General features: G+C 39.7%; 2 protein-coding genes across 3 annotated transcripts; one reads left to right on the top strand and one right to left on the bottom strand.

Moving 5' to 3' along the window:
- The first annotated feature begins 126 nt into the window (after window positions 1-126).
- Window positions 127-7,245, top strand: erlin1 (ER lipid raft associated 1). Of its 2 annotated transcripts, none has more exons than XM_010789613.1 (12): window positions 127-225; window positions 1,278-1,406; window positions 1,959-2,040; window positions 2,731-2,777; window positions 2,870-2,931; window positions 3,035-3,160; window positions 3,294-3,367; window positions 3,631-3,689; window positions 3,850-3,941; window positions 4,060-4,149; window positions 4,252-4,331; window positions 4,974-7,245. In XM_010789613.1, exons 2-12 carry the CDS (start codon window positions 1,294-1,296, stop codon window positions 5,133-5,135), a joined length of 987 nt encoding a protein of 328 aa, XP_010787915.1. In that variant the 5' UTR covers window positions 127-225; window positions 1,278-1,293; the 3' UTR covers window positions 5,136-7,245. The 2 variants fall into 2 exon arrangements, with proteins under 2 accessions (XP_010787915.1, XP_010787914.1); XM_010789612.1 differs by having other exon boundaries at window positions 150-300.
- Window positions 7,246-10,067: 2,822 nt separating this feature from the next.
- spef1 (sperm flagellar 1) lies at window positions 10,068-15,175 on the bottom strand. The gene is made up of 7 exons (XM_010789610.1): window positions 14,981-15,175; window positions 14,698-14,809; window positions 13,724-13,871; window positions 13,519-13,564; window positions 12,078-12,165; window positions 11,886-11,991; window positions 10,068-11,253 (listed from the first exon to the last, which is right to left on the bottom strand). The coding sequence occupies exons 1-7, from the start codon at window positions 15,087-15,089 to the stop codon at window positions 11,140-11,142; spliced, it is 723 nt and encodes a 240-aa protein (XP_010787912.1). The 5' UTR covers window positions 15,090-15,175; the 3' UTR covers window positions 10,068-11,139.
- Window positions 15,176-15,223: the final 48 nt, after the last annotated feature.

Below are 15,223 nucleotides of genomic sequence, written 5' to 3'. Positions count from 1 at the left end.
GTACAGTTTTTCAATTGTATTTAATGACAAATGTTTTTTATTAGACGTTTGTTTAATTTTGTTTCACCAGTTTGAACAAGTAGAGAGAATAATAACTATAATGTTTCCGACAGTCCGTGAACGCAACATAATGTAACAAGTAAAAGAGAGAGCTAAACCTGCGGGAGGCGGGCTGTGGGGGACGGTGCATGATAAGACCAGAAAAGGATACGCGTCGTTTCAGTGGTAATCTTATTTATCATAACAAGCCATTTACTCATACGCGTAGATGTTCGTAGTTTAATTCAAGCTTTGTACCAGGTAAGTTAACTCATACGCTTTACAGCATAGCAATGATAGCAATAAGCAATAAGCTAACATTACTGACGGAGTTGCTGACTTCCAAACCCAACCCGATACAGAGAGCTAGCTAGCTTAACGAGCTAACATTAGCAAGGTTAACGTTAGCGAGCGAATTGTGTGTCAGGCTTTGCTGTTACTAACTCTGAACCAAAATCCTCGGTTTAGTTTGTTGGTTTTATAAAAGGAAACATTGCTTCATATTTTGACAGAGAGATGACTCGCTAGTTTCCTGCAATATGTTTATTCTACACGCCAGCTAATGGTGTACCTTAGCATTAACGTTAGTGGTTCAATATATTCTGCCAAACGTTGCTCGTGAATTGTTCTTTCTATTTGTTGAGTAACAAAGAATGTAACATACTAACTATGAAAGCAGTCACGTTGGGGTTAAACCTCGCTGTCACATACGCATGAAGCATAAACTTAAACTGCAGAAGCGTTTATATGTTAAATAAAGTACTTTAAATGACTGGGTTGCGTTCAAGTAACGCATTTGACCTGGGTGCACCTGTGTTAGCCTGGGTGCAGATCTCCCTTTTTCAAACTCAGTCTGGTGTTGATAACTAACAGCCAAATACAGTATGCAAGCTATGTGACGCATGTATAATGTTTTATTACAAAACTTCCTGATCCGTTAGTTTAAAAAGGAAATTAACAACAATAATGTATCTGAAGAGTGATGGCACAAATCATTTCAGAGCATTTAATTGATCTTGCTGGCTGACGAAGACTGATAGTTAAAAGTTTTTATTACAATGTCTTTATGCAATTGCACTACATGTTAATATACTTAATAGTCTTTCTTACCCAAGAGACTGGTTACTGCGGTTTGCACTGCTACTGACATTATTGGGTCTTTGGCTTATTGGTCCCCTGAGTATTCATTGTTGTATAAATATTCTGTATGTTTATGCTTTTTTTCCCTCTCCCTGTAGGTGAGTTCTAGCAAGGATGACGATGCCGCACGTAGGGGCAATATTTGGAGCAATAGCTGGAGTGATGGCCATCATGCTGCACTCCTCTATTCACAAGATAGAAGAAGGACACCTCGCTGTGTACTACAGGTATAGAACCATAGTATTGTATCCGTGCCTGAAAGTAATTACAAATATGTACTAAGAATACGAAAGGTATTTGTTTGTAATATAATATGATGCATGTAAATATTGCTTGGATATGGAAATATAACCGTAGACACTGAGTTTGCATGCGCCTGTTTGTCCAAAGAGAAAAAAAGAGAGGCCATTGCCACACTCTCCAGAAAGGTTAAGTCCAAATGGGAGCACGTTCTTAAAGTTTTCTGAGTTTGTACAAATTAATTAAATGTATTAACACACACTGATCCCACACGCTGGTCCCTGCACGGAAATTAAACTGAATAGAACTTCACAACTATAAAATAAAACATATAGGAGGTAACTGTTGAGTGGTCATTGTATAGACCGAATACCAGAAACACCCTGTGACTTAAAGCAATGATATAACAAATGCACAACTACAACCTCTTAAATGACTGTTACACCTGATTAAACGTTTCAGTCCGTCTCTTTTTCCACCTTTGTTTAAATATAATCTGATGTTGAGATGGCCAAATCATTTGTTTGTATTTGTTTTAGGGGTGGAGCTTTGCTGACTACTCCCAACGGTCCTGGATATCACATTATGATGCCTTTCATCACCACCTTCAGATCCGTGCAGGTAATAGTGCCCTGTTAGCTGAGTTAGCATAGCCTTGTGCAATGTAAGATTCAACTAGAAGGCGTTGGCTCATGCATGAAATCCAGAAAGAGAACTTCCATAAATAAATCAGCAGCAGTATGCAAACAGTTGCAATTCACCCATGACTGCAGTCACTCTATTTTTTATTCCACCTTTAACTCTAAATTACATTGAATATCATATAAATCTGTTATCTGCTTTTGTTGGCATGAAAAAGGAAATTCCAGAAATATGAAAGCAAATCTTTTTTTTCCACTTCGTTATGAGCTGAATATCAATAATAAAATACTATAAAAACAATCTTTGGTCAAGGTCCACTGACTATCTCTCTACTGCATCTCCTGCTCAGAGCTCGATCAACATTGCATGACCCATTTGAATTGTCTTTGAATAAACATTATTTTGTTAAGCGCATCCTATTTCACAAGGTTAGTTGTGAACTCTCACGATTAACAAGTTAAAGTTAATGTGTCACTTGTGTGTATAATGTGCATATTGTCTTTGGTTAACTTAGAACAAACATGCACTTTATGTAGTATTCTTTTAGGCAAATATAACCTGGAAAATAAACATAAAAGGATCCACGTAGAAGGAGAATAATCTTAAGTATTATCAGAACATGTGTGATCCTATGCTTTGATTCTCATTGATTTATGTTGTGCGTTTCAGACTACTCTTCAAACTGACGAGATCAAGAACGTGCCTTGTGGAACAAGGTAAAGCCGAGCTTATTGATGAAGCTGTTAGAAATGGATCACTCATTCGTGAAGATGATTATGTATCTAACACATTTTAATTTCCCTCACAGCGGTGGTGTGATGATCTACTTCGACAGAATAGAAGTTGTGAACATGCTCGTCCCCTCAGCAGGTACAACGCGTTCTTATTGCAAAAGTCCCTCATTTGGTTGAAACATTGCCTGTGCCAGCTGCTCCACATTAAACAACTGTTGCATTTGTTCATTTGTTTGCAGTGGTGGAAATTGTGAGGAACTACACAGCAGATTATGACAAAACTCTAATTTTCAACAAAATTCACCATGAACTCAACCAGTTCTGCAGCGTGCACACATTACAGGAAGTCTACATCGAGCTGTTTGGTGAGTCTGCTGCTTCAGTATTGTTTCATTGTGATGCAATACATAGGAGTGCAACCCGTGCTTTGTGTTCATTCCTAAAATGTGACACCAAGGATGTTGAGTATTCAAACAGCTGCTGTTTTTTGTTTTTCAGACATCATAGATGAGAACCTGAAGGTTGCTTTGCAGAAAGAACTTACTATTATGGGACCTGGACTTACAATTCAGGTATTGAAATGCATGCAACACACCTTGAGTGGCACACTTCACACATTGGGATTCTATTCTATTCTATTTTAGGGAGGGACCAAAGTCCACCTTTGAAAATGAAAGGGGTTCGCTTGATTAATAGCACAAGACTAAAATCAAGCACAATAAAAATGTTATCTCAATTTATGTGATCTTTTTATGCATTTGCAGATTGATTTGAAAGTGTTTCAACTCTTTTTTTTCTTTTCTTTCCTATGCACCGTCTCAACATCCTGATGAAGGCAGTTCGTGTTACCAAGCCAAAGATCCCTGAATCTATCAGGAGGAACTTTGAACTCATGTGAGTGTACATCTGTACTCACTAGCGCGTTCTTAGTGCATGTTTCAATTTCTCGCCTGTTCCCCACCCACTCAGTTCAGGTAAGACCACACGGAAAGAAACAAATTCACTAGTTTTTCTGTGTGTGTTTGTGTTTGCGTGTGTGTGTGTGTGTGCACAGGGAGGCAGAGAAGACCCGTCTGATGATAACAGCACAGACTCAGAGGGTGGTGGAAAAGGAGGCGGAGACCGAACGGAAGAGGGCCATTATTGGTAAATGTGATGTTTCTTCACTGTAAATCAGCCAGCAAGGCTCTTCATTTGCATTTTAGAATTTGAGTTGCTCCTAAAGTTCCATCTGTTAACGCTCGCATGTCTCCCCGTCACACAGAGGCTCAGAAAGTGGCTCTGGTCGCAGAGATCCAGTTCCAGCAGAAAGTGATGGAGAAAGAGACGGAGAAGAAGATCTCTGAAATCGAGGGTCAGCCTCCCTGCTTTCACTTCTCTCCTGTCAGATGATGTGTGTGTTCCTGTGAGCAGCTCTGTCGTGTGTCTCTCTTCAACAACACTGTCTTTCTTTCAGATTCTGCCTTCTTGGCCAGGGAGAGGGCTCGAGCTGATGCAGAATATTACACTGCTGCCAAGTTTGCTGAATCAAACAGGGTAAAGAGACATCTAATGGATTTTTATATAACAATATTTCTACTCTTCTCTCGTTGTGGTTGAGGCAAAGTTGCTCTGGAATGATTCCGTTTAAAGGAATCATTTGACACAAACCGCCCTCTGGTATTTGATTAGCTATTTTGGTTTCATTTGTGCTCGGAGCCCAGCTCTCTGAAAAACATTTTTTTCCCTCAAGAACCATGGTAACAGGGGTAAGTAATTAAAACGAAAAGGGTCATTTAGCGGGGGAAGTATAATTTCCAAACTGTTTTCTTTTTTTGCAACATTACGAGAGGCTGCTCTGATTGATTGCAATCGATGAATCATTGTCCCCTGAGCTGAATGGACCCTGAAGAAACTGCTGTTAAGCTCAGTGTATTTAATATGTTGGAGTACTCCTGTGTGCTGTAGCGCCTCAGCTCTTCCCTCTGAATGCTATCAACCACCTCCACACTCCTGAATTTGCTCCTTTTTCTTTTTTAGAACCAAATGCTCCACAGGCGAGCCATCTGCAATGTTACATTTGCTTTAGCCATGCTGTAAATCATCATATCACATTTAGACTCGTACCAGAAGTGATCATGACCTAAGCCTAACCCTAGTCCTATTACATATCGTTGTGTTTCTTCTGCGTCTCCACAGGTGAAGTTAACCCCGGAGTACCTGGAGCTGATGAAGTACCAATCCATAGCCACTAACAGTAAGATCTACTTCGGCCAGGACATCCCCAACATGTTTGTAGAGGGAGCCGACAGCCCCCCTAAGTCAGCGCGCGCCCCCCACAACGCTCAGATGGAGCACTGAACTCCAGATGACGGGAGGGAAAGCTTTGCAGCTGGTTTGGTGAATAATAAGGCACTAAATGGCAAAGAAAGAGTGAGATAGATTGATGACGAGCAGGAGTGAGAGCAAGACAAATGCGAGGAAAAGGGAACTTTTTTTTTTTAACCTTCTAATCTTTTTGGAGGACAAGTTTTAGGAAGGAGAATGATGCCATAGTGAAAAATTAACAGCATACTTAATGCTTCTGCCTGAGAGAGCGACAGCAAGTAGTCGCCCTGATTTACATGTGCTTGCAATCAGTGCAGTGTTTAACTTGGCTGTTAGATCTGCATCCTTTTCGTGTGTTGTATGCAAGAGGAGAGATTTGTGATGAATGATTTTGGAGGATTAACTTCTGGTTGAGTAGGACTGGAATCCAACAGGTGACACTAATTAATTAAAAGCTGTATGGTTTGTGTAAGTGTGGTATGGGGAGGCAATCTTCTCTTACACTAAATCACTCGTGGGCTCTTCTCTCTCAACATGAGTCAGTGTGAGGTCGGTTTAATCCCACTTCATATCTAACCGTTCCAGTTGGCTGAAATCCTACAGACATGAAAACTGAGATTATTCAAACCAATAGCGTTGTAGACAAAAAGTGGCCTGACTTTGTTATACTTTCCCCTCATTTCAAATAGAACTTTACGGATACTCAAGTCTTTAAAGGGGGTATTGTGTGTTTATATAGTTAATAAACTGTGGTGTCAGATTAGTAGTAATGTAGTTTATTCTCTGGTAGCTTGGTGGTCGTTTGCTGTTATTAGATGTGGTTGAGTGCAGCCTCTTCAGAAAGACTTGAGATGCTTTACTAAAACCTGCTGTGGCATTAACTTTGAGCTAAAGGATAGTCCTCTTAAAGCTCATTCAAACCCATAGAAAATAAGGTAACTGATATTAGAGTGAACCAATAAAGCATTTGATTTATATTGCCACAGGGTGGAGTCCGGATTTGTATTCCTCGTTGAGACGTCGGCACATCTTTCTTTCCTACGTCTGGTTTTGATTATTAGGGCCATCCATGCATGTGGAAAAGTGTAGTGGCTTGATTCAGATGATTATTAGCGCCTGCAATTGTCAGCCAACTCTTGTTATGCAGCTTATTCAGATGTGGTGAAATGTAAATTCTCAGGAAATTGACTTTTATTTTGTTGAAACAGTTGCTCAATGTTGCTGAAAATTAAAAAAATTAAAAATTGGACTCTGGTGACAGAGTTGGATAATCAAAGCTTTGGTTATCCACATTAAAGGTGTCATTTTGAGTCCACCATCATTTTATTGTACCGTCTATTCGCAGTCGGTGCAAATAAGGTCTTGGAAAAAAAACAAGAGAATAAGACAATGGCTAACTTCCAATATCAATGTTTATATTTTCCTGCAATCCAAGAATTGATAGAATGCAAAGTGTATTCATTCTTTGCTAAATAAGATAATACACAGCTCCTGATTACAGTATTAACTTAGGTAGAAATGAATTACACTTCTCATCAGTTTTGTATGATAATATGAGTTCCAGTACTACACAATAACAAGCTTTGGTTAATGTTGATGAAGCTGTGGCTTAAATAAGATGCAAGTTGGTGCTAGTTTTAATGATCTGTTTAAGCTTTTGGATTTTGTTCAGCTCTACTACATAATTCTTCCACTATCAGAATGCAAGCCTTAAATATTGATGGGTTAGCCTAGACTTACGATTTAAGTGATTCTTATATACTAAAAAGCTCCTTTTAACTTGACTGTGAGACCTCTTAAGAGCTTGGATGTACATAAAGACCTGCGGCCTCATCATAGACTCTGTGGAGGCAGAACTAGCAGTGGGCGCTTCAGGTGTTCACAACATGTCGTGATGTTTACTTGACCTACGAATGGCACGAAAGGCTTCTTTCTGCGTTTGCTTTGGTGGTGGGTTCAAATAGAAATGCAAAAGAGGGGAATTAATCACTCATGAAAATGATTTTTTTTCCCCGTCTATTTTGTACGGTCTGTGAAAATTCAACATTATCTCCTTGTTTTAAAAGATTTATATGCAAAAATGTTTTCAAGTTTTGACAATGTTCTTATGTAAAATAAAACCTATTTTGGTACCTCTCTTCTCCAACTGTGCTGCTTTGTGTGTGGATAGGATGTAGTACAGATGTACACCAGCAGGGGGAGCGCTAACTCCATGGATACTGAATGCGCTGGTCTTATATCTGAGACACGTGGATGGAAAGACAAAAGAAGATCAGTTTAATAAAGTTAAAGGGAAGAATAAACACCAACTTATGGACTCATTAAGATAGTCATGTGATGAGATGTTAAGGGTTGTGTAAAAACCAGGTGGTAAAGTACTCAGATCTTTTATTTAAGTTAAAACGGCAGTATAAAGATACTCAAGTGAAATATCTCTGCATTAAACATGGCATTGTGGCGTTCATCGGCTCTACAGCATTCAGGTAAAAGTACAAACGTATTAGAATCAAAGTATACTCGGTATGAAAACGTACTTGTTCATAAGGCCCACAAGTATTCTAATAATATATTATTGTATTTTAACTACTGATGCAGCCGGTACAGGATATATAACATGACAACATAATAGTTGACTTTAAAATCATGCTTGGGTACTGTACTTGCATAAAATGTGCTTAACATTCAAATCTAAACAAGGATTTGAAGAAAAGGACAGTGAAACCCAATGTTCCCATAGCTTTAAGGACACTTAAACTGATAATGAAAGGTTTGCTTTTGGTTTTGAATGTAGGCCAAACAAGTTTTCTAGATTTGTGGTGTAGAAGTTCTTTCCACTTGTTTATAAAGGGTGAAAAATGATCACAAGTTCAAAATCCTATGTGACACCATGAAACACTATCATTATACTCTACTGCATTTTTGGTCCAAAAACATTTGAAACACAATGTACATGTGTTGGCTTGTGACTTATTTAGATATACGAGTGCTTGTGGCGACAGAAGGAACATTTCCTGAATAACCATACACAATTTATCACACTCTCTGTTGTTCTAACCCACATCATGAGTTGCTAACATTAACAGAAATGTGTTTGTCAAGTCTGTAAAATGTTTATCCCAAGAGGCTGACTCCAAGCCTGAAGTCCTGTCCTCAGCACGGCCAGTCAGCTGCTCACAAAGGCTTTCCAGGAAGCACTCAGCGTTGTGTGTGAGTGCGTGTGACCACTGCCTGAATGACCATGAGGGATGGCTTCCTCTTATGACCTCCAGGCCTTAAACAGCCAAAACATCAGTACTCACTTTCAGAAGGAGGGTGTTTAGTCTAAACCACATCTGGTTTTTTCCTGATGTCAAAATGAGTGAGAAATACGATCTTAAAACATGTTTGTAAGTAAATAAACCTCGCTCATCCGCATCTTGTTGACCTAACTGAGGCTTTTCTGTGGATGTCTGGGTTCATTTTAAAGGGTGGTCTGATTTGATGTCAGGGGGTGCACTGCACACACACATCAAGTTTGAAGCCCCCGCCTCACAGGAAGTGGTGTCAAGGTCACGTTTGCTGCTTCCTTTGGATGAGCCAGCGCTTCTCTTTTCCTTCCTTTTGTCCCTGATCCTCAGATCCAGCTTGAACCTCCTCCCCTCGACTCCTCCCTGGATCTGTCCACCCCCACCCCGGAGACAGAAGGGTGCGGTGGTCTCTCACGTGTAGGCCTATAAATGTGATTCATCAGCTGGAGTCAGCACCAACATCAGTAGCTACTCTGTTTCGCAGTGTATCTCGCATTCCTATCCTGTGTGTGTGCAATACACTCACTCATTAAAAGAGCATTGGCGTTGTTATTTCTCAGCATGTTTCTCAGTACATTTCTGCGACCTTCAAGATGTAATTGGTAGCTATTATATTCTAGTCGGCTGTAAAAATGTAGGCCCTAAATGTAATGTTGTGTCTCATAAGTGTCATGTCTAAAGGTTTGGATGAACCTATTTGTGTTTTTCTTCTCGTTTGTTCTCCTGTTGCGAATTATCACTTCGTCTTCCGAGGGCTCATTCTCAATCTTACACACAAAGGTCAATGGACTCCTCCTTGAGGGTAATACTCAGCCTGTGAAACATTTGTATTTTGTCTTGAGTAGTTCTAAAAAGGGCTGTTCTGAGAAAAATACCCTGATTATGTCCTCAGGGTTACCTTGAGTTAAGACCTGGTCACACCGTGTAAAACTGGTCAATTTCTTGGTACATTTCGCAGGGGTGAAGTGAAGTCAACTGGTGAAATGGAGGACGGTAGCTGATTAGCAGTGTGTCATCCACCTTTATTTAACATAATCTATTGGAGTACAAACTGCTCGAAACAGAGATCTGCAGATGGTTTTAAAGACTGTCTGCAACAGTCGATAGAACATGTCTTTTGGAGAGCTGGAGTAAATGGCCCAGGAGAGACAAAACAGGAAGAAGCTTGGAGCTGATTGGAATGAATAGCTGGAGCATGTCTTGGCTGACTAGCGTGCTAGTATTAGCTTGCCAACTTGTTCATCACCTAACCACAAAGTTTAGAGTCATGAAGGATGTTTTAAATGCTAATGTAATAAAAAAAAACATCTGTACATTCAACATGAGTGTATTTCTCTGAATACACAGTAACTCTCTCAGACACTTTAACTTGGAGCATACCCAGTACTACAATTCCCTTTATACTCAGCCCCACAAGTTCCTCTGATTGACACAAGTTACCTGCATTAAGGCTTATCAGGGGATGTTTGTTTTACCTTTGCTGCTGCATTCACTTCTGATCCAAAGCTATAAAAAAAGTGTTTTGCAGTGAGTGTGCAGATGCTTTCAGTACGTTAGATAGCATAGCTCCCACAATGTAGCTAAGATACAGAGTGAGCTGTGTTCTTTATTTATTACTGTATTTGTTTCACGTAAGTATAAATATTAAAAAATTGATTTTTGTCTCAGTGTTATTTTATTTGTATAGGTAATCAGCAGCACAGTTACAGTAATATTGCTATAAGCGTGATAATGGTTGGTGATAGATGATCAACCTGATGGAACACATACATTAGCTGGCAGCTGGAGGAGATACAGCTCAGCAGGTAACCTGTCACTTGTTATTCCACACCAACTGAGGGGGCAACATCAAAGACAAGACAGCGACAGACACACACTTGACACGGAAAACATCGAGCAACTCAACCCCAATTTACTGGCATGGCCTTCAAGAAAGGGAAGTAAACTTTCAGATTGCAGCCTGTGATCTGTGTCAGTTTATTACTATATATGGTTATCCGTCAGCTTCATTGTGTGTTTATTCTGAAACTAATGCTTGAATCAGGAGAAATGAAGTTGTTATTAATAACTGCATTCTATATTTGTCCATCTTCACACTTAAGCAGGAACAAGCATTGCAAAGAAAATGAGTGATGTAATATGTGACAGTCACAGTGTATATTAACACTGCCTATCATTTTGTCTGGTTCATTTTAATACTTCAAATCTGTAGTCTGCTCCTCTCTACTCGTGTTCAAAAAGAGGATTTGGAGAACGTTTAAATGTTGTATTGAGCACTTGGAGGTCAGTAGGCAGTGTGAAGGCACAGAAGGTCAAAGAAAACTGAACACATCACTTTCAACACAAAAAGCGACTGTCTGTATTAAACAATCATAATTATCATGAACCTTTTACCGGAGAAACGTATTAGATAACACACAAGGACATAATATGCAATATCTGCAAAAATAACTATTTTACAGAGAAATTGATGTTGCACTGCCCTTGCTAAATCTTAATCTTAAAAATAAGCCAAATTAGATAAATCTCTTGAAGCATCATTTCACAATACAACTTGGAAACAAGACCGTTTTCAGACAAAGTACATCTGTCTCACAGTCACAAGTGTGATACATTTGAGTAATAACCTCAGAGTAGTATGTATGTATATGAACCACGATTAAAGTTTTTAACAAAGTAAGAGTTTATTGGAGGTGATGTTAGAGAGTCACAGAGCTATACTACACATCCTCTGTGTACATGTGTGTTTATCATTGAGTACTGCCTTTAGCTTTGTACGTCTCCCGATGCCGCATCAGATCTTCAATACGTATGTCCTTCAAGTGCACCAGATGCTCTAACCTGTTCACTTTCATCTGCAGGATCTACACACACACACACACACACACACACACACACACACACACACACACACAGTTGCAAAAAGGATGTGGTTAAACTACGTAAGCTTTATTTCTGAAGCTGTGAATTATCTAAATGATGAAAATTCCCTAAAGTTGTAAGGAAATGTAACAACTTTGTGTCATTTTTCTTTCTCAACATGCTGATGTGGCCACAGGCAGAAATGAAAAAAAAGTTATATCCGCTTAGCAGAAGCTGACTCAGTGAACACTGCTGACCACATATGTTTAACACACACACACACACACACACACACACACACACACACACACACACACACACACACACACACACACACACACACACACACACGTGACTGACTGTCAGAACGTCTGTAAAAAAATCTACTTCCGTTTTGATGCACCCTAGGGGTATAGCTGTGTCACACATTAATTATTGTTGCAGGTGTGTGTGTGTGTGTGTGTGTGTGTGTGTGTGTGTGTGTGTGTGTGTGTGTGTGTGTGTGTGTGTGTGGTGTGGTGTGTGTGTGTGTGTGTGTGTGTGTGTGTGTGTGTGTGTGTGTGTGTGTGTGTGTGTGTGTGTGTGTGTGTGTGTGTGTGTGTGTGTGTGTGTGTGTGTGTGTGTGTGTGTGTACCTCCACAGTCTCCTGCAAAGCCATGACATCTTTCTCTTTTTCCTGCAGGATTAGCCGTACAGAAGGTTCCATGTTTGGGTACAACTGTGCTGTGTTCTGTGGCTTACTGTAAAATACAAACCAAAACAATTATTATTATAAACCCTGCTTTTGATTAATTTAATACACATTAAAAGTAACTTTTAGTCATACCTGCCATTTTTTATTCTGCTCTTTTCCTCTTTTGTCATGGTATCTCGTGCCGGCTCAGCCCCACGTTCTGCTTCAGTCTGAGGACCTTCTGATGACAACAAAGTAAGTATTAATATAACATCGTACTATAATATGAACACAAAATGATGACTAACAACTGAGACCTAAAAGCATTCACCCATTAAATCTTATTGACACAAGCAGGGTGAAGGGAGGAGGAAAGAGAATGGCAAGATAAGAAGATGGAGAAAGAGAAAAATGAGGAGGCCTTTAAGTCCTCCAGTGCTGAGCTCAGGCCAGCAATAAAAGCCATCTGGTGATTCTGGGAGCTGATATGAGGTCCTGAGCTGTGTGACTGATAGCGGATGGGGTGTAGATGGAAGAGGAAAGAGCAGGGAGGAGGTGCTGGTCTGAGGTCAGCTGTACAGGGTTGTTTCAGGGACGGATGAGGTGTGGGAAACGGAGGAAAGACACGTCACCGATTCACTCCCTAAAGGTCGTGCCATTCTCTAATCAGTCCTGTGTGATGCCGTTAAATGTAGGCCGGTTTGTGTCTGTGTGCGGCCCTTGTTATCCGGGGGAGAGATTAGAATGAACTGAGTAGTTAGCAGGACACAATCGCTGATAATATCAGGGCAGGCGGGCAAAGAGAGGGCAGGAAGTAAAGAAAATATTGGAAATAACGTGATTTCAGATCAGATTTGGCTTCACAGCAGCTACTAAACAATCCTCTTAAGACAAAATAAAACGTCAGTGTGTCTCAAGTATTACGTTTTTGTATTTGTCAGCATACAGCACCTTTAAAATGTGTCTAAAGTTATCCCAACTTCCCATATTGGGATAAAAAAGGCACACTTTATACTGTGGAGCTTCAGTCATGCTTGCAGACTGTGCACTGTGTCAGCTAATACAGCCCACAAGAGACACTAACAGAGGGAAATATCATCAATCTCAGGTCGAAACTCAGTCATCACATTTATGTTAAATCAGCAATCTTTGTTTCTGTAATCCAGTTGATTTCCTATTTCACTGACTTATAGGAACACTTCTCCCCCACAATGACCCAATGATCGCTTCTTCTTCTGTGTTACCTCGGAATGTTGAAGAAATGTCTCCGCAGTGAACAAAAGATTAAAAAAACAACAACTTGTACAGTATGATCTGCTCCTATTGACTTACACTCATTATTTATTCCATTTCTTCGAGTCTTTGTTCACCATGCATGCAGAAAAACTGAGTTTCCTTGACGCATTCAAGGTAACAGTAACTTTACATAATCATTTTGGGGGTGTTGTATTTCTACAATTACAGTAACTTATTGTTCTATTTTCTGCAGATATGTTCAAAAGAAAAGTTTGATAAATGTGTGGAAGAAAGTTTGCGTAAAGGAATAAAAGCTGTCAGGATTTGTTTAAATGGTAAAACAAATGTACTACTCCACCTGTATTAAGTTTCTCCTGGTTTCTGGTGTCATAGTATTCCACATTCTGGTTTAAAAGAAAGACATGTTCAAAATGTGGTTATTTTCCAGCTACAATGGAAAAGAGAGGACCACAGTAATCCTTTATTCTGTAATAAGCACTCAAACAGGACGACTTATAGTATGTATGTCTCTTAGCACACATGCATAAACACACAGTACACACCAGTATATTCTCTGTAGTCTGCTCCAGTTTCTTGTCTATCTTCTCCCTGAGGGCGCTCAGTACCGGCTCTATTACTCCTGAAGTGCTCAGTACAATCTTCCTCACTGTCTCCTCAGGCACGTGGAAGTTCAGCTTGGAAAATACCTTCCTGTCCACAGAAACAAATACAACAACACATGTTTCTAATACAAATAATAAAGTAACTAATCACAATCTCCAAAACCAGTCCCATTAAGAACAGCAGTTTGAAAGTGATGATGCATTATTAAAACACTATGGGGGACAATTTGTTTACAGTGAAGACTCATAAATCTGTATCTGGCGCTGTGCCATATCGGCAGCCTGGGAGAGGATGAGTGGGAGTGGGTTGGATTGGTTCTCACGACCAGATGCAGCGAGACCCTTGGTAGTGCTTAGCAAAAGTTATTTCTCAGTGCTAAGCTTGTATAATTGAAAAGAAAAAGTCACTTGCTGTGTTAAGAGATTTCGTTATCAACTTTTTTAGTGTAGTAACTTTGTGCAAGAATGTTCTAGGGAGATGTGGACATATTGACAAAGCAACATTGTGAAAATGTAAATCTTTCCAGCTCAGGGGAAGTGACCATAATACAATAAGTTTCTATGCTTTTAGAAGTATGTCTGAAAACACTGATTGTCATTTAAAGTAAAAATAGACACCGAATAATTTATGTCTGCCTCTGTATCAACATTTTTGATGACTTTCTTTTGTTTATGAAATATGTAATTCATTAAAAGATGCTTGAGACAGTCAACCCATAGTACAACTTTGGGATTTGGCTCAATCTTAATAAAAACAACTCCATGATGTAACACAATCCTTAACCACTTACTGCATTTAGGAGATAAACTGAAGACTTGTTAAAAGTGATTTGAGAAGTTAAAATACCATGTCACGTCAACAAACACTTTGAATAAAGAAACAAACAGATAAATAAAGGTATCTGGTGTCTTGCCTGTTGAGAAGGATCCAGTTACCGAGCTTCTGCTGAGTGGAGTTTGCAGAGATGTAGTTGTGCGGGTCAACTAGCTTTGGGAAGAAATATTTGACAACCTCTGCAGCCATCACTACAGAGGGTTCATCAGAGAGTCAGTACATACATAAATATATATGAGCTGATAAGCTGCATTAATGTAAACAAGTAGCTGGAGACTTTGAAACACAATTTATACTCGGTCGTAGCCTATTTCTCCTGCCTGCTTATGAGATAGCCAGGCCGGAGCTCAGTGAATAACTACCTCCGTCACTGAAGTCTCTTGTGATGTGTCTCTTGGGCCGGGACAGAGATATTTTGTCTATCCATGCGTACAAATCTTGCAGTTCCTCTTCGTTCAGTTTTCGGTCCATTTTTCCGAAAACGACATCTGTTTCTGGACACTTTGTAAACTGAGCTAGCTTGCTAGCTTGTCCCGACAACTGGTTGTTTAAAACGTTGCTAGGCTACCGATAGTTGGCAACATAGATTATGGGGACTGGATCTC

Source organism: Notothenia coriiceps, unplaced genomic scaffold, assembly GCF_000735185.1.
Source record: "Notothenia coriiceps isolate Sejong01 unplaced genomic scaffold, NC01 NC01_scaffold00033171, whole genome shotgun sequence".
In the NCBI taxonomy this organism is placed as follows: domain Eukaryota; kingdom Metazoa; phylum Chordata; class Actinopteri; order Perciformes; family Nototheniidae; genus Notothenia; species Notothenia coriiceps.
This window is presented reverse-complemented; position numbering and strand designations above follow the sequence as displayed.